This window comes from Pempheris klunzingeri, chromosome 7, assembly GCF_042242105.1.
Source record: "Pempheris klunzingeri isolate RE-2024b chromosome 7, fPemKlu1.hap1, whole genome shotgun sequence".
Classification (NCBI taxonomy): Eukaryota; Metazoa; Chordata; class Actinopteri; order Acropomatiformes; family Pempheridae; genus Pempheris; species Pempheris klunzingeri.
In genome coordinates this window covers 13,385,939-13,404,287 of record NC_092018.1, presented here as the reverse complement: position 1 = coordinate 13,404,287, position 18,349 = coordinate 13,385,939, and the positions used below count along the sequence as shown (strand labels likewise).

The window sequence follows — 18,349 nt, the reverse complement described above, 5'->3', positions numbered from 1 at the left end:
GCATCATTCTCACCTTTGGTCCAAAGGAGCCTTGACTTCCGGGAAGCCCTACCACACCAGTTTTACCCTGCTGCCCAGGTTTGCCAGGTAAGCCAACTTCTCCATCCTCTCCTTGCTCCCCCTAAACACAGAAGATAGCTGGTGAACAATATTCAGTGCTAGTTTTCTTTTCATTCATTTGAAAAGTGTACCGCTGACAGTGTCCTCACCTTCACTCCTTTACTTCCATCTTTACCAGGCAGTCCATCCATTCCAGACGGGCCCTCAAGTCCCTCCCTGCCCACAACGCCACGTGGGCCAAGGGGACCCTCTGGACCCTTAGAAAAACACAATCAGAAATGTTTACGTCAAAGATTGCATTGGTTTTAAATAGTAACATGTAGCTCTACTGCGAGTTATAGTTAAGAATGAGACAAAAAAATACATTTAACTCACTGGTGGTCCTTTGGTCCCAGGTGCGCCTCTCGCCCCTGATTTTCCTTTCTGACCCTGGAGCATGAAGAGTTCATTTTCCACTGTTCTGACTCGGTTGCATGACAGAAACTACAGTCCAATAATACTGCATATTGAGTTTTCTCATACAAACAAAAAAATCATGCCACTATTATTTATGTCCTTACTTGACCACCTTTGGATCCTTTCAGCCCTTGTTGTCCCTTTGGCCCAGGATTTCCCTGAAATGATCAATAACCATTGATTTGAATTACACTGATTGTGTATGGACAATCTCACAAAGTGTCTATATACGAGAGTTTTACATTTTAGGAGACATGAATGAGATACTTACAGGAAGCCCTTGGGAACCAGCTTCACCTCTCTTTCCATCAACGCCTATTTGACCCTGGAAAATAAATTTTTTTCTACATTTCAGTGCATCACTTAAACATAACTGACACTATACCTGACGACAAAAGTGAACAACACGTCAGTTTTTTTTATTTCACTTACAATGTGTCCAGGGTCACCGGGCTCTCCTCTCTCACCTCTGTCTCCAGGAGGACCCTATGTTCACAGGGGAAAAAACTTTATTAAACAATCCAGACCGCCACTAACAAGGTAGCAATAATGAGCACAGTAAGAGACTCACTCTGTCACCTGGAGAACCTGTAGGACCTTCTACCTTGTTGTCGTCTCCTTGTTCACCCTAAACAAGCGATACAGAAACAGACAAAAAGCCACAATCAGAGGAATTTCCCTCAAACCCAATGGTCTGTGCAAAATCAATTCATGTTTTGTTTGAGAGCTTATAACAATGGACGCACATTGCCCGCTCTCTTCATATGAATGGCAAATCATTACATGGGCTATTACCCACAATGATCCCATTTCACATAAATGGAGCCAATGTCTGTTCCAGGGTCTTTATGGGATTCATTAAACAATAACCACAGATGTGTGTGTGTGTTTTAAATAGTCATGCATTGTGTATGTGTCAAATTAAATGGATAAATGAAAAAACAGGCATATATAAGTAGGAGAATAATTAGTAATGGCCAGGGCCCAAGCAAAACTCACACATACATGGATGACAAGCAGCATATTGTAGCATTAGTGCTTCTAACATTGCCGTGATACACATCTGTATTTAGCAGATTCTGCAGCTTGTTTTAGTGCCAGTTAACTCGCACTCTCAATTGACAATCACACATTTTGCAACGATCCGTGTGATAGTGTGATACTGATTTAATTAGAGAGCAAGCGCAGCCATTATTTTCGTGGATATTGGCAAAGAGAAAATAACAAATATCCACATCCAGATGGCTCCTGACCAGGGACTAAAAAAAAATGCAAATTAGCGTCTCACTAAACCCCGGTGCAGTGTGTTCTATTGGGTGCTGCTCCTGTCAAATAAACACAAATTATGTTGCTAATATCCCCAAAATCACAAGCAGAAGAGTCCAGGTGCTTCGCTAATTATACACATTTGACAGCACTGAGTTAATTGGATGAGTCCGAGTTCATATCATTGGTCAAATTAAAGATGACTTTAGGAATATTGCAAGGACAACAAGACGGACAGAAGGAGCACTAATTAGGGACTCAACTGAAGTTCCAATGCATCAAACAAATTGGCCGTGCATTCAAAGACAGTGAGCAGCATGGCAGTTTTACATTAAGTAATGCAACCACTACAGCCCCCCACACCTCATTAGACACAACTAAAATGCAGAAGGCTATTAGGGACACCAAATAAGTGTGGGAATGTACCTTTTCACCTTTTGGCCCAGGAGGTCCCAGAGGGCCTTGAGGTCCCATGTGACCCTATGACAAGAAAAACAGTTTCTGGCTCATTTCAGGACATTAACCTCCCGACCTTCACTGCAATTTACTGTGTGAAATATTGTGTTCGTAATGTAGAGAAACACATGGAAGAGAGGCATGGAAGTTTTTGTTGCCATGGAAAATGCCATGTCATGGTTATGAGTTATGAGCAATTTGATTATAGTGTTGTCTTGAATCTGCAATGATCCTGAATCTACTATGTGCATTAACAGGTACAGACCAGTACCTATATTTTCATCTCTTTCTTACAAGAAATAAAAGTTTTTAGGAAACTAATGCAAACAAAATGCTTCTCCAACACTCCAATCACTGTCCTTTTTGTTTTTATGATCAGAGTACTAGAGAGGATTCCCCACAGCAGTGGAGTGAAGAGGAAGCACAAGACACAAGCAAATGAGATTCAGCCTGTGATTCATCAACACCAGAACAATACAGGCATAGTATCTACTCACCAATAGTGTCATTCAATAATGCTCTGTATGAAATATAAGCCCGGATGAAACACCTTCCAAAAATCAATCTAGGCTTTTTAAACACAGATCGATGTGAGGGAAATATGTGCAAAGCATTTCTTGGTAAAGAAATAACACTGAGGCAAAGGGCCACCAAGCACTATATGGTCCCCAAAAAGGTTCGGTGAACACAGCTATGACTTTAACATGAAATCTTCATCAGGTAACATATCTGTTGACAAGGTGACCAACTTGTCTTTGTCTTTTGACTCACACCTAATATTGTATCTGCTAAGTGGCATAAACATGGACTCTCTCCAGGAGAGCAAGGGTCACTAAGGTCATCTAGGTGAGAGCGGGCTTTCTGTATTTTTGAGGCTTTAAAATGTTGTTTGTCCCCATTTGCAACATTGCTCACTTTCATAACATCCTGCAGGGAAATGTATTATTCAATCACTGTTGATGAAGAGGTGCTTACTTCGTAACCCGACACGCCTGGATCTCCTTGTTGGCCCATTCTCCCTGGAGCACCCTAGGGACATATATATATATAAATATATTTAGCTCACATCCATTAAAAAAAACCAAGAGAGTCAATTGAGTCATTCTTGGATGTCTTACCACCGGCCCGATGGTTCCTCTTGCCCCCTTCTGTCCGACAAACCCCGTCTCTCCCTGCTCACCGATTGGTCCGGTCTCACCCATGTGACCTTGATGACCCTTGCTCCCCTGGAGAGGGGCCATAAATGTGCAGGCATGCAGTGAGTGTGCAAACATCCCTGAACAGTTGTGCAGGTAGTTTGACAATTCAAACATTTAACGCTTAAAGTCTATTTGACAAGCGCTTCTAATGTCATGCTTATAGAGGTTCCTGACCTTACTGTTTGTTTATCACTACAGCAGAGAAACCACTCAACCTCTCGTACAAGGAAGCAAACTGACATACAAGAGTGAAAAGTGTATTTTAGCCCCCGGTGAGTGAACTGACAAACCTTGTCTCCAAGTTTTCCTCTTTCGCCAATTTTGCCGGGCTTACCCTCCTGACCCTGAGGAAAAAACATCGAACAAGGTTGTAAGTGGGCAATGAGAGCTGTCTTTTCATTGGTATTGAATGAAATTTGGAGCTGGTTGCTGTGACACTCACCCTTACACCCACCAGTCCAGGGGGGCCGGGGGGTCCCTCCTTTCCTTTCAGACCGATTTCACCCTTCTCTCCTGTAGCACCCTCGGGACCAGCATCCCCTTTGTCACCCTGAGAAGAAGTACAAGTGAAAAAGTGATCTTACAGTTGAGTTAAAATATACTGGACTATTTTTGAATTTTATCCTGTTGTAGTTTGAATCAATTTCAATAAAATATTCAGACTAGAAATTGTATTTATATGCAATAACGATTTTAGTTTTTCACAAGTCAAAAATAAATACATACATAAATGTCAAAGTGCCCTCACTACATTCAAGTATAGCCATGAAGGTGCGTACCACTTACGATATTCCACATTATCAAGTGGCAAAATGTCCGCATAATTTATTGCCAAGCCTGAGAAGCCATAAATACATAAGCTTTGCCACAAATAATCTTTATTTTTGACAGTGGAACAGTCAGTGAGGAGCACTGCAAGTTAGAAATAAGATCTTAAATTGGATCCAGAGATGTGAGGCCAGGACAGGGGAGATCTGAGCTCCACAGCTGGCTCTGCATGGGTTTAGCCAGAGACACACAAAGCAGGACTAATGTATTAGTGAGACACAACAGGCTCTTATTTGCAAATATTTCAAAGATGGAAAAAAAAAAAGGATGCCCCTGTGACTTGTTCTGAAATGTTGTTAAAGCTGCATCGTGCCCCCAGAGCATCACTTGTTGACTGAAGTTGAGACTCAGCTGTACATTTGATGCTACAAGCTGTTTTGTAAACAGTTTACATGCCCGACCTACTTAGAGTAGCTGAAGGGAAAGGTAAATCAAGGCCTGTCCATGTAACAAAAGGTGAGAAACTAAATCAAATAGGCTAATGGTCTGTCCAACTTGAAATGTGGACATAAAAAAGTGCTTAGAAATAAAATGTTTCCAGATTATTTGTATTCGATCAATGTTAACATTTGGAATTCTGCTCTTGTATCTAACAACTCATCTCTCCTGTAGTTTGATCTTCTGATTTATTGACTGGTTTTAGTTTTCAAATCATGTTAAAGTCTCAGCAGCCTCTAGTGAATTTCAAATCTTGTATCCAAAAGCTGTCTGTTTCCACCTTATTTCTCATTGTTTTTCCCTCTTTGCTGGTATTTCTGTTCAACCTCGCCTTCCTGGATACCACTTTAGAATCAGACTGCCCATATAAACATATGGGCTAATCGATAATTAGTTCATAAATTAGTTCAAATAAGCTGTTGTAACACACAACATTTAACCCCTGTCGGCATATCTCAGTAGTTAAACAGTTTAATTTGGCTTATCAAATGATGCATATCATATTTCCAGATTCATACAATAAGGCTTTGGCAATATTGTTTACCTTGAAGGTGTGAAGTGTGTTTCACACTTCACAATAAGGCTCCCTTTGACCAACTATAAATGTTAGAAAGTTAGATAGTAAGCATTTACTGGATCTTGCCAAATAGTTAGCCAGCATGGATGTATGAAAACTGTTTTATGACTTCTTTAGAATTGCTTATCAATGCTTTATAAACCATTTAAACATTAGGGTAGTCTTACTGTAAAGGTTTACTAAGATACAAATATGGCTTCTCTCAGAACCAACTGATGTTGCAGATTTAGACTATAACAGGCTTTTTTCTTTCACTAAGACTCACTTGATACTCTTAGAACACCTGGAAACAATAATTAGGTATTGGATTTGCTACAGACTGCTGGAGGGAGGCAGTTAGAACATTGACTGCGGTTTAATTATTTGCTGAATTTCTATTTTACATTTCTGCAAGTAATATGACAATAACAATGAACTGGTTTTCATCCCCCAAACAGTTAACAGCACGAGCTGCAAATCCCTCTTGAGCTACCGTTTTCCATTGAGGAGCTGCACCGTGGCCAAGAAGCCCTCACAGTAGTTTACTCTCCTGACTAACAGAAAACGTCCTGTGCAGCACAGTGCTGAACAGACTCTCAGGTTGACTCTATTCTAATCCTCAGTGTTCTCTGTGCTCACATTTTTACCACCTCCTTTAGCCAAAAGTTGTTTGTGGGTCCGTCAGCCACACTTCCAGCAGTTTGGCTCTGCTGAACAAGCAGGCTTTTGGTGCTTTACATCTTTTTTTTCCCGTCACAATACTTGCCAGACTTCAGAGCTTTTAAAATAGCACTGTTATCCATTTTCACTAAGCATCAACACAATGCAGCTCCAACTGTACAAAGGACAATATTTCACCAACAATACTTGGCTTGCTCTAACTACAATAAGCAGCTACAGTAAACAGGAGCGTTCACTGGGTTCACAGACATCAAGCTTCAGGAAAGAATTAATCCTTGTTGTTATTGACAAACATTTGATGACTCGCCAACGTTTTTCCATTTACTGTCTACACGGTAAAAAAAAAAAAAAAGTGTTTTTTTTAAAGTGATGAATAAATCCAAATTCAAGTTCCAGTATTATTTTTTTTTAACTTGCCTTGGCTCCATCAGGTCCACTTGTTCCAGCTTCCCCATCAATTCCTGGCTCACCCTGATAGACAAATCATAAAATGATGGTTGCAATATGTTTTAGCGTTACAAGGACAGTAATCACAGGGAAAAAACAGATGGGTCACACATTGACAACTGTATTTGTAGCCTTGTAAACAAATTTCCTGCAAGTGCTGCAGGGGACGTGTCCACTTTTTTGCCTAAATACATCAATTGTGGTTACGACTAAACAGAAAGAAAACATGGGATACTCACTCTCTCTCCAGTCAAACCCTGCTCCCCGATGTTGCCAGGTAGACCAATGGCACCCTGTCAGGAGAAGAAACACGGTTAAAGCTGGACAGCAGATCTTTTACACATTAATGAACGACTTCACAGGATGCTGATTAAGCCCATCATCGGCAACTAAGTCTCTTTATTTCTCAACATAAATAGTGATGCATTTTATGTTAAATACCATTGATGGGTTTGCCAGAGCTGAAGTTGGGGAGCAACCATAGCTACAGAGTAGGCTACAGCAATTAGGAGTATGGTGGAAAAACCTAAGCATCCAAGAAAAGTTTCTGAAGCTCCAGACAAAAAGAGGCACTCAAAATCAATGAATAAATGAATAACCTCATTCCAATTGCCCAGTAAGTATTCACATTACAAGGAATTTGCCGTTATGATCAAGGAACATAAATATAAAAATATGAAAGTATGAAATAGAGATATTTACGACACAGAACATGTACTTTATATCCGTTTTTCAAAAATGAAAAGAGCTACAGTGAGCAATAAGAGTCGCCTCTGCATTCAATAGTCCGACACTGTGCACAGTCCAATATCGCACGGGAAAATCTGGACACATCTTAAGCTCATGTCAGCAGTGTTTGTGTAATCACACTCTCACTACACCACTGGTGGTGTGTTGTGTCTCCTAATGTGCAAAATGTGCTTCCGCCATGGTTGTTTTTCCAATGCTGCCTACTCAGTAACTGAGAGTAGTATAGCATTATGTTTTAGCCCCCCAAATTTTGTTTGTTTGTTTTTGTTCTTATTTTTGTTCTTTCTGTGATAATTTTCTTTCTTCTTCATTTGCTCCTCAAAATGTCCCATCTTACTCACTTAAGGCACAAAAAACTAATTCCATAGAGCAGAAGGAGCCCTCCCCATGGCCATAACCATTTACTGCAGCAGCTGGGATGTCACCACCCAACACAAATGTTCGTGGTTTAAAACAAATATAAATAGACATCCACCAGTCAGATTTCTCAACAGTCAATGACAATGTCAACAGCGCATCATCTTCACCTTCTCTCCAGGTTCACCAGGCAGTCCTCTCTCTCCAGCCTTGCCCGGCGGCCCCTGTCAGAACAGTGACAGCCTTTTTGTATTCGATGCCAATATAAAAGTCAGTGGGAGTTCTTACACTAGCTGTGTGATCAAACTCACCCTCGGCCCCATCTCCCCCAGCGGACCAATCGTTCCTGGTGGCCCTGCTGGTCCCTGCAGAAAAGCAGAGGCATCAATAAAAAGGTTAATAGTGCTTTCTAATCTTGGACAAACACCTCTGAAAGTGACAGTAAAGGAGTAAAAATGTGAAAAGAAATAAGAACCAGGCCGAAAGTGTGGATTTGTGGAGATAAGTTAATCTTCAGGGCTAAGAGCCTTCAAAACACTGAGCTAAAGCTTCTGCAAGTGATGGAAACAGGCCTGCTGTTATAGAGACACATTCAGGCTACAATGAAGCTGCCTTTCCAGGAAGGAGATGGTGTAAATCAAATTGTCTCAGACTCGCTACTTCCCTGCTTGTGTCTGTGAGACTTGGGCAGAATAAGAGAAAGAGGATTAGGTTGTTCAGGGCTTTTTGACCAGGATGTGGGATTCCAGGCAGCACTGAATAAAAGGTGTGAAAGTAGAAATTCAGAGTTTATCTTCAAGGGCAGAGAAGAAGGAGGGTGCACAGTAGGTGCTGGAGAGCCATAGCTCATTACAGATAGTGAGACACTGTGATATCGGTCTTCACAAAATTGATCTTTACAAAATGTTATATAGCTGAGCCACATGAAGCAAAAAAAAACAACAAAAACTTAGCATACATTATACATGCAACCTATTTTGGTTCCATGTTTGACAATCAACTCAATTATCAGAGGTGAATAAAAAAAACTCACTGGCCCTCCTGCAATTCCTTTGGCACCTGGAGATCCAGAGGGTCCTTGAACACCCTGGAAATAATACAGCTGTTTACACGCACAAACACACTCCCAGTATTCATACCCACATTGAAATGCTACAACACAGGCTGGAGTAACAGCGTGCCACACAAGCCTCTCTTATCCACCACTGTTTCCTAGAATTAGTCCACCCCAAGAATTAAGACTGACCTAAAAGAGACCTCTGTTAGCCCCAATCACTTACTAGAAATCCCTGAGGCCCAGCGTCACCTGGCTCGCCAAGCTTTCCCTGCAGCGAAATGACACAAATGGAAAAATTAGTTCTACTCCAACAGGTGAACAGTGATTCGATTTTAATGGAGTTTTTTTTTCATTTTTTTTGTCATCACAACAAACAGACTTATGGAGGGTTGAACAGACATTTCACTTTACTGTGTGCTCTTGTATCCTCCTTTAGGTTTTATATATTAGCCAAGTCATGATTACACTATTCCTACCCTATTCCCATGTAAACGAACAGAGGGATGATTAGACGTAGGGCTGCAAGTAATGGTTGTGCTCATCTGTCATTTACTTAAGTTGTCTTGTCTTCAAATTTCAAAAATAGTGAAAAATGTCAGTCATAAGTTGTGAGAGCCCAAAGTGATATCTTCAAATTACTTTAGATTCAGTTTACAATGATATGATATAAAACAAAGCCACAAACTATATTCATTTGACAGCTATAATAGCTAGTTACTTTGAAGAACAACATTCTACATATGATCTTATACTGTATAATGCAATGTTAATTGTTCAATCTGCAAGAATAGTAAAATGATACACATTAATGCATGAATAGTGCAATCCATTAATATGATTTCTGATAATACACATTCTTCCCTTTTTGACATTTTCCTACATGACTTGTTCTTTCACTTTTAATACTGGTAGGACATATTTCAGGTAATACTAACGCACTTTCACTTCAGTAAGATGTTAAATACAGGACTTTTACTTGTAATGGATTGTTTTTGCATTGTAGTATTTCTACTTTTACTTAAGTACATTATTGAAGAACTTCTTCCCTTGCTGTTTGGTGGGATAAGTAAAGAAGCCCAAGTTTCCTTACCGTCTCCCCGGGGAGGCCCAATTTTCCTGGTGGACCATCAGGGCCCTGCAAAGAAAACATCCAACTCAGTTAACTGAGCTTTCTGAAATCCCCCAGAGCTAAAATGTTCCCGACTGCCAAGCACCGCCAGCACCATCAATATTTTAGGGCTCTTTGATTTAAGGTTCTGTTGCTGGATTTGTAGTTAACAAAGAGTGTCTTCTAAAGATTCTTTAGATGTTAAAAATAGTTAATAATTACAGTCTAGTGAACAAAGCTGCTTGTAAAAGTTCTCGTGATTTTTTTTCCTTCCGTTACAGAAACTGTTGTTTATCCTCTCTTCCCATGGGACAGACTAGATGTGTGCAGCTAAGAAGCTGAAGGCCGGACATTACTCTAAGGTAGTTCAGCATGTAAAGCACCGTCATCAATAAAAGGCCAGAAACTTCAATCTGAGACTCTATTAATCATCAGTCTTGACTATTTGACCATGTGCTCACCTTTACTCCGGTGGACCCTTTGTCCCCTACTGGGCCATCAGGACCCCTCAGGCCCTACACAAAGAAATACATGTCATCACTGATGAATAGCATTGGAAAATACGCCCTTTAAAACACCTGAGGCACCTGTTTTTTTATATATTAAGTCAATAAATTAGGGCACTTAATCTCCATTTTTGTCAACCTTGTTTAGTGGAGGCAGTTCTCTGCTTTACTGTGTACTGTGGTTTAGCCCACATATGAGAAACACCATCAAAGATTGTGGCGATTTTGCAAATACTTGGCATCTGCGAATTAGCTCCAAAGCGTGCCCAATCCACACTGTGTCGACTTTGTCCCCATCTTTCCACCATCACACACAAAGTGGTACCGCCTGCACACTGAAGTTATTGTAAGGAAGCCTCGGGAAAAGGTCACAAATCCTGCAGCTGATTCATCCTTGCCTTTAAAATTGAACCACACTATCCACCGTCATTAAAGATTAAAGGACTGACTGTGTCTTTTTCTGGTTGTTCCTGTAAGCATCTTATGTAAAAGCAGAATAAAGCTCCTTGGAATATCCACTGCTGCTCGGTAACAGACAAATTTTATTTCATTTAATGATCTGTTCAGTCTAATACTGACATTTACACATAAGAGGGAATCTTTTCTTTTTTGTAGTGCAATTTAGATTTTGTTCAATAAAGTCACATAATCATGACACTGGGGTAGTGATCTGTCTTATTCCAAGTTATTGTCACTCCTTTTAAAAAAAAAAAAGAAATCTTGGAGAAAGCACATGACTACAGCTAAAACTGGACAGGCTTTTTTTATTTTTTGAAGGAAAAACAACATTGACTATATGACTTATTAAGATTGACATATTTTATACTGGAGACAACTATCCTCCGTCCATAATCAGTTTTTTTAATTCAACCCAAACAGGCGTATTAGATGGAGGCCCACCACTTTTCATGGCTTTCCTTTAAAGTGCCCCAATTTTAGGACTTTTTACTGAAGAGTGCGCTGAAAACCCCTCAGAAAAATTGATGGTAATGACTTGTTTACATATCAGAAAAATGCATCGCATGCAGACTGAAAAGTTGCTTCAGTTCAGCAGAGACAGTTTGGATGGAGGCGTTGGAAATTCAGCTTTTCAACTAAATTGAATAACAGGGTGACATAATTCTGAAGTATGACTTTAATGTGAAGTAAACAAAGTAACAGAACTGGATTCATCCTCACAATAGCTGTCACATATTGCTTTCGCTCCTTTCAGGAATACACACTGACCGCATTTTTAAATTGTCTGTCCTGAAGACTGAAATTATTAACTTCTTTTTTTCGGGGGCAATATCATTAGTCAGCGTACAAAACATTTGGCACGGGGAAAGGTTGTTACTGGGTTTTCCCCCCCATTCGTGTTGACTGGGAATGACTTCAGACAGTGTAATAAGGAGACTGGTGTTTAATCATACTGGTTTTAATTCTATTTTCCAATGCCTTGATGTAATTTTCAGCTATTATGGTTATTAAACATTACATTTGTGACTGCTTGTGATATCAAGGGAGCCATGTAAAACCAATCCACAGAATGAAATGCCTTAATTATACCACTTATTCATGTTAGATCAATTATTCATTCAGTCCTGCTGTGCAACCAAAGGCTATTTTCCCAAAGTAGAAAACTCAATTATGGAAAAGGCAGCGAACACTGGAATAATACTGAGTTCATGGCAGACAAACCAATGAACACACGTTGAAAGTCCACTGTGTTTTATTCTATGCAGCAATACAATGGGAATATCTGCCTAGCATATTATGATGCATGTGCTCCACTAATACAGGCCCAGATTCAACTTGTTGTGTGACTATGTAGACACGTTTCTTAAAAGTTATGAAGCAATACTTTGCTCTGGCGTTTTAGCACTGCACTTCTAATAGATTTAATTTGACTGTATGTGGGTGGTTGGATTTGATCAGTGAAGTTTGAGTTTCTCTACTTTGTGCTCTTATTCCAAATGGCCTACTGTTGATGCTGCTAGGGATGTGAAATGCATGATATAATGCAAAGCAAAATACATCAATACAAATACATCTTTCTGTGGTAAGACATATCAGCAAATATAAAACATGGCTTACATGACAACTGGTCATTTTAAACCATGGCCCCATTTTTACATATTTTGAGTTTGAAATTTGTTTTGGTAGGTACAAAAGTCTTGGAATTGGTCCAGTAGGTCGCTTTAGTCAGCAGCCACGAATGGGTTACAGAGGTTGCAACATAATCCTGTGGAGCAGCTCAAATCATTAACTAAAAGTGCATGTTTTTTCTGAAGTGTGTGGCAAGATTATGGAAAAGATCCTACAGAGATAGACCTGTAAGGTCCCTTCTGTTTAACCTGTTTGTGTTATTGTGTGTTACACAAACATCGTGTTGGACCTGAACTCATCCTTTAAAACGCCACAGTCACACAATAACACAAATTAAACGATCAGTAAAGAGGTAGACCATCAATTGCCAAGTTCTGCAAGAAATAAAATTACTGTTTTTGTCAATGGAGTCTGGTGGCTTTGAAGAAAGTTTGCAACAGCTGCTTCTGGTTTAATAAAAAATGACCTTACAGGTCAGTCTCTGTAGGGATCCTTTCCACAATGTTGTCAGACACTTTGAATAACAATCTGAGCCTGTCAGTGGTAAAAACAAGCACCTTAGTGGACATAGAATGGCTTATGTTGCAGCCACTGTAGCCCATTTGCAGGCAACCGACTGGACCAATTCCAAAACTACCAGGTTTAAAAATGCAACAGCCGTGCTAACACTGACAAAGCTGTCATGTTGATATTTAGTTAGTATGTTTACCATCTTTACTGTCTTAGTTAGATGTTAGCATGCTAATATTTGCTACTTAGCACTAAAGACAAAGTAGGCCTACAGCTCAGTGTGTTTAGTTTTGCTGGTATTTAGCAAAATATTAAAGAAGTTAAAATGTTTTGGGAACAAAGCATGATGGAAATCTACACTGCCATACTTAGAGCCACAATTCTGATTCAATTATTTGGGTGTGGATTGAATTGTTGTGTCATATTTGGTAACAGACAGTAGTTATGTGTCATTTAATGGCTATATAACCTCATGAGACAGATAACAGTTACTTACCCTCCTGCCTTTGGGTCCTCTGACGCCAATGGATCCCTGTGAACCAGGAGGCCCCTGGATGTGTGTGAAAACATGATTATTGAGTTTCACTGTGATAAACTTTGGAAACTAAGATACGCAGGACAGTTGTCTACATCTAATACATATCTTTGTGACCGTGGCAAGTTGAATGCATGGGTACATAGAGATTAAGTACATAGAAAGCACAGTTAGAACTGCCATGAACTACAATAGCCTTTTTCTAACCAACCTATTTTAACAGTACTTAGTTCAGATTTTTTAATAAAATGTCAACCATCAAAGCCTGAATTTTAGTGCTTTCATAGAGGTTAGAACTGATATATTGAGTCAGTAATGGATTTTTGTTGAGATTAATTTAACACTTCTTACAGCTGAGTCGAAGGCCCTCTGACTTTATCAAAGTGACTGCCAACAGGAACCTGTCCACTTTTGTTAAACCCCATGTCAACAACCTCGGTGTGATACTTTATTCCTCCTTAATGTTTGACAGCAGGTCAATGCAGTAGTAGTAGTTTTTTTTTCTTCAACTTCAAGCTATTGCAGTTTCTCTCATTCAAAGATCTAGAGAAGTCATGCATGCTTTTATATCCTCCCACTCCGACTACTGCACCTTCCTGTACACTGGGATTAGTCAGTCGTCCCTGCAACTGGCCCAGAATGCTGCAGCAAGGCTCCAAACAGGTACCTGAAAGAGAGACCCTATTACCCCTATTGTGGCCTCTCTCAGAGTCGATTTTAAAAGTCTCCTCTTTGGCTATAAAGCCCTCCTATATCACAGACCTCCTAACCTCTTATTCCATCTCCCCTGTCCTGCATTCTAAATATAATCTCAGGGGTGACTGCGCCCTTGCTGTTGCATCCTCCAGACTGTGGAGCATCCCCCTCCCTATCAGCTCAGCCCCCTCCAATGACCTCTACTCAGTAGAGTTTAAAACCTTGTGATGGGGTTTTTGTGACATGCGTCTATGCCTTTGGGTTGTTTATTTGTCCCTTTGAGTTGTGTGTATTGATGTTAATGCCAGTGTTTCTATTGGATGTGTTTTGAGCTACCCACTTTGGTTTGTACAGCACTTTGGTCAGTGTGGGCTGTTTTTAAATGGGTTCAATGAACATGACATACATTATACATGACTTGACTTGCTGAAAATCTTGATTTTGCTGAATTCCACTGGTTTAACTTCTAAGTTTGCTGCAGTGATGTAGATGTGTACTTCAGGGTGAGTCGGTACGTCATGACATCACTGTTGAGTGTGCTTACAAGTGCAACGATGCACATTTCTGGCCACACCCATCCACGCCCAAAACTGATTCTGGATGTCGACAGAAATGCAACAAACTTATGACTCACCAGAGTTATGGAGACCACACTGCAGACTAGTGTAGTCACTGGTTTACATTGAGTGCACATAAAGCTATGACACTGTTAAACTTACTGGGATCCCTTGTAGTCCAGGTGGTCCCATCTGTCCAGGTATTCCAGTGTGACCCTGACGGAAACAACATTACTCAAGTGATATCTATATGATTTATCAAAGAAATCATAAATTAGCTCTGACAAAACTGAGTGGCCTTATCAGTCTCTCTAAACATATTACACCCCCATCCCTTGCATGTGTAGATTTAAAAACGCCCCCTGGTATGAGAGACGGGGTCCAGACTTACTCCTTACCATCGGCCCCGATTCACCTGGCGGCCCGGGGGCGCCGGTTTTCCCTCGATCCCCCTGGAAGAACCACAAGCCACCATCAGCTAAATATTTCAAGTAGGGCTGCAACTAGTGATTACCTTCATTATTGATTCATCTGTCTGATACTTGTGTTCGGTCTACAAAATGCAATGCAAATCTGCAAGTAGCAGCAAATAATTATAATAATTGTTATCATTATGATAAATAACAATTAAGTGATTAACAAATTTGCAATAATTGACATCATGTTTCAGCTGTAATCACATGCTACATCAACAGAGCGAAACACAACAGATAAAAATGGATGCTGGACGACAGCAAATTGTGACACTAGCAAAGTGTGACAGATTGAGAGCATGCTAACCTTTTCTCCAGCGATGCCTGTCTCTCCGAGAGGCCCAACAAAACCAGGCAGTCCCTGAAGGAGAGAAAACATGCTGTCTTAACTGTCTCTTATTTCTCGTAGCTCTATTGAAGTTAGATTTCTCATAAGAGGCTGCACAGCTATGGGACTCCAACCAAACAGACACATACGCAGACACACAGTGAGCATCAAACAGAAATCCGCAGAAAGAGGGAGAAAAGCCTTTACCCTCTCGCCAAGCTTTCCGACCTCGCCAGTTATCCCGGTCTCGCCCTACAGCAAAGCAGACAATTAGCATATCACAAACTTATTCATGCCTTTCATTTTTAGTTCAAATCAGTTGAAATGTGCTAGGAGGCCCGTTCCCCTGTGGTAACAGAGAATTAACATCTAATTTACACATATTCAGATGATATATTATCATAAAAGAAAACCAGAGCGGGGATGTTCAGTTAAGGAGGACAGTGTTTCGGCGTTGGATGTGTGACTTTTAGGTCTGACCTTGAATCCATCTTGGCCTGTCAGTCCAGGGATTCCCTGTCTCCCAGGTCTGCCCTGAACAGAAAGCGAAAATGACACAGAGAAGTGTGCTGCGGCTCCACGCAACAAACAAAGTCTATATCTCCTGTAAAAGGTGCAGCCAGTGAGTCTGCTGTCCCTCGAGAGGCCGCGGCACAAAACCAACCAACAACTGATGCCAGAACAAAAACATCCCTTTAAGAAACTTAATGATCCATAAAACAAAGAGGCGTTTGCAGCATCAAAGGCTTCTTATTACTCACACAAGTCATTGGGTCATTTGTGTTTGTTTTCAGTAATCACTTGTGGGTTGCACTTTTGGGAGATGGCAGACTGGAGTCAACCATTACAAAAATAGAGTTTCACTGGAAAAGTCTCCTCTATTGTTCTGCCGGGGATGACTCAAAACAAACAGGTTTTTTTTTTTTTTGGACAGCGATAGTTGTTGTGGATGTTTATCATACTGCAGAACAGTTCAAAGCCATCATTTGTGTCCCTTAAAAAGTCCTATGTTTCTGTTGCACTGCCTCTTCGTACCCTATGGTCTCTGTTCAGATGCTAATAATTGAGACTATTAATCTACTGCATGTAAGGCTGAGATACTTGAAAAAACAACTATTTGGCTTATTTTGTAGTGTCTCTTGATTTAATAACTTCAATTGTAAACTGACCTCCCAAACAGATACTAAAATAATGAATTACTGTCAGGATTTAGACAGAAGTGTTCCTTTTCCAGTAATTTCATCTTGAATTGAACCAACTGATATAACTACATATTTTGGTTTGACATTTAAAGACGGTTGCTTTTGTTTGTGATTGCGTGTGAACGATAGAAAAGAGCATAGCAATTTGCTGACCACTCTGGTATCATGGGTACAGAGCGTCCAATAGGAAGTCTGTCAAAACAGCTTTATGACAATAGAAAGTCAGTCAGCCAAAGGATTTCTGTAGTAACGGGTCATAGTAATTCCTCCAAAGTTTAATTTAGGCACATGGTGAACTTGTGGTCAGCAAATATTGCAGTGTTGTGTGTGGATCCTGAAACATAACTGTGCTATCGTATTTTCTAACTGGTCTCAAATTGCAGGGCTTATCCAATCAGCACTCACCTCGTGTCCAGCGGGTCCAGCTGGCCCGACTGGTCCCTCATCACCCTGACAAAACATTGTCACAGAAGTTCAGTGGGGGACAGATTGCTTTTAACTTTTATTCATTTTCAAAAATATGTTAAGGCAACCCCACCTGAAGTCCAGGCGTTCCTCTTGGACCAGGCAAACCTCTTGTCCCTTGCTTTCCCTTTGGATGAAACACTGAGAGTGAATTTAATTTCTCTGCACTGACAATTCAGATCTAAAGAGTTAATGTCAATGTGCTAACCTTGGGTCCTTCGGGGCCATTTTTTCCTGGTGGGCCGATGTCACCGGGAAAGCCCTGTGAAAACGACTGTTAATTAACAGCGGCTTCATCACCACACAGTAGCATAACTTAAGCACACATCTTTGTATTAGCATATACACTGATAGAATGATATAAATACAATCCATCTAGGCAAAATATGAATTGAATCTGTCCTACCTCTGGGCCAGGAGGTCCAGGTGGGCCGTCAGGACCCTTTTCACCAGGTTTGCCCTAAGAAATGTCACAAATTACCTACTTACTTACTGTTGTCACACAGATTAGATTTACACATAACATTTTAAATACCATAGCTCACATTCACTGAATGGTTTGTGCAGGGAACATTATGTGGCATGCTGCTAAAACTATCTAATATAATCCAGAAAATTAAGAAATCTGCCCCATAACACCTGCCAAAAAATGCATCTTCTACAGTGTATCAAATCTCATTTTCTTAAAGCCACAGTGTTCACAATAACAAATAAACCACTGTGGATAAAATCAGAGTGTGATAGGGGGGAAAGTACGGCCATTCAGAACAGTCAAGTAAGCATTAGAGTGCATTTTCCATTTTAGAATCTCATATCAGATCAGAGACCACTGAAAATATTACTTAAGACCACACAAGTGCCAACTTTGCTGGATTAGTCTAAATTTAGCCGGCACATGCTCTGGGAATTCGCTGGCCCCCTGCTCTTTGAGGGGTTGTTTATTCCACAGCTTGATTAGCATACATTTCTTAGACCAAAGTTCTCCTACATGCGTGAAGCTTGCTTTTGTACACATTCGAAGATTTCCACCCATTTTTCTTCAGGAGCGCCAGCAATTTCTCCTCGGTGCATCACTGTACCCTTTGAACACACCACTATGTTTTCAGAACAAAATTCTTATCTGAAGCAGCTCAGGAAAAGAAACTCACCTCCACTACAACATTTTGCATAAGCTGTGTCTAATCACAGCCTACTCTGTACTCCATTCGGTAGACTGCTTTATCATTTAATGATCACTCGGGGGACTCAGCACACTGCTTCACATACTGACAACATACAAACAACTAAAGCAGTTGAGCATGAAAATAAATGTGTTTAATCTCTCTATGAA

The 18,349-nt window shown here is 40.4% G+C and overlaps 1 protein-coding gene across 1 annotated transcript in view; it reads right to left on the bottom strand.

Annotated features, from left to right (window-relative positions):
• Positions 1-18,349, bottom strand: part of col27a1b (collagen, type XXVII, alpha 1b) — a 67,564-nt gene that overhangs the window by 9,167 nt on the left and 40,048 nt on the right. The window contains exons 19-48 of the mRNA XM_070833948.1: positions 17,426-17,479; positions 17,228-17,281; positions 17,093-17,146; positions 16,960-17,004; positions 15,833-15,886; positions 15,560-15,604; positions 15,332-15,385; positions 14,950-15,003; positions 14,714-14,767; positions 13,260-13,313; positions 10,121-10,174; positions 9,642-9,686; positions 8,775-8,819; positions 8,528-8,581; positions 7,806-7,859; positions 7,665-7,718; positions 6,627-6,680; positions 6,358-6,411; positions 3,880-3,987; positions 3,728-3,781; positions 3,357-3,464; positions 3,214-3,267; positions 2,209-2,262; positions 1,088-1,144; positions 949-1,002; positions 788-841; positions 621-674; positions 436-489; positions 210-317; positions 14-121 (exon numbers count right to left, since the gene is read on the bottom strand). Of these exons, the coding sequence (XP_070690049.1) occupies positions 14-121; positions 210-317; positions 436-489; positions 621-674; positions 788-841; positions 949-1,002; positions 1,088-1,144; positions 2,209-2,262; positions 3,214-3,267; positions 3,357-3,464; positions 3,728-3,781; positions 3,880-3,987; positions 6,358-6,411; positions 6,627-6,680; positions 7,665-7,718; positions 7,806-7,859; positions 8,528-8,581; positions 8,775-8,819; positions 9,642-9,686; positions 10,121-10,174; positions 13,260-13,313; positions 14,714-14,767; positions 14,950-15,003; positions 15,332-15,385; positions 15,560-15,604; positions 15,833-15,886; positions 16,960-17,004; positions 17,093-17,146; positions 17,228-17,281; positions 17,426-17,479 (1,803 nt within the window). The remainder of the gene's footprint in view (positions 1-13; positions 122-209; positions 318-435; positions 490-620; positions 675-787; positions 842-948; positions 1,003-1,087; positions 1,145-2,208; positions 2,263-3,213; positions 3,268-3,356; positions 3,465-3,727; positions 3,782-3,879; positions 3,988-6,357; positions 6,412-6,626; positions 6,681-7,664; positions 7,719-7,805; positions 7,860-8,527; positions 8,582-8,774; positions 8,820-9,641; positions 9,687-10,120; positions 10,175-13,259; positions 13,314-14,713; positions 14,768-14,949; positions 15,004-15,331; positions 15,386-15,559; positions 15,605-15,832; positions 15,887-16,959; positions 17,005-17,092; positions 17,147-17,227; positions 17,282-17,425; positions 17,480-18,349) is intronic.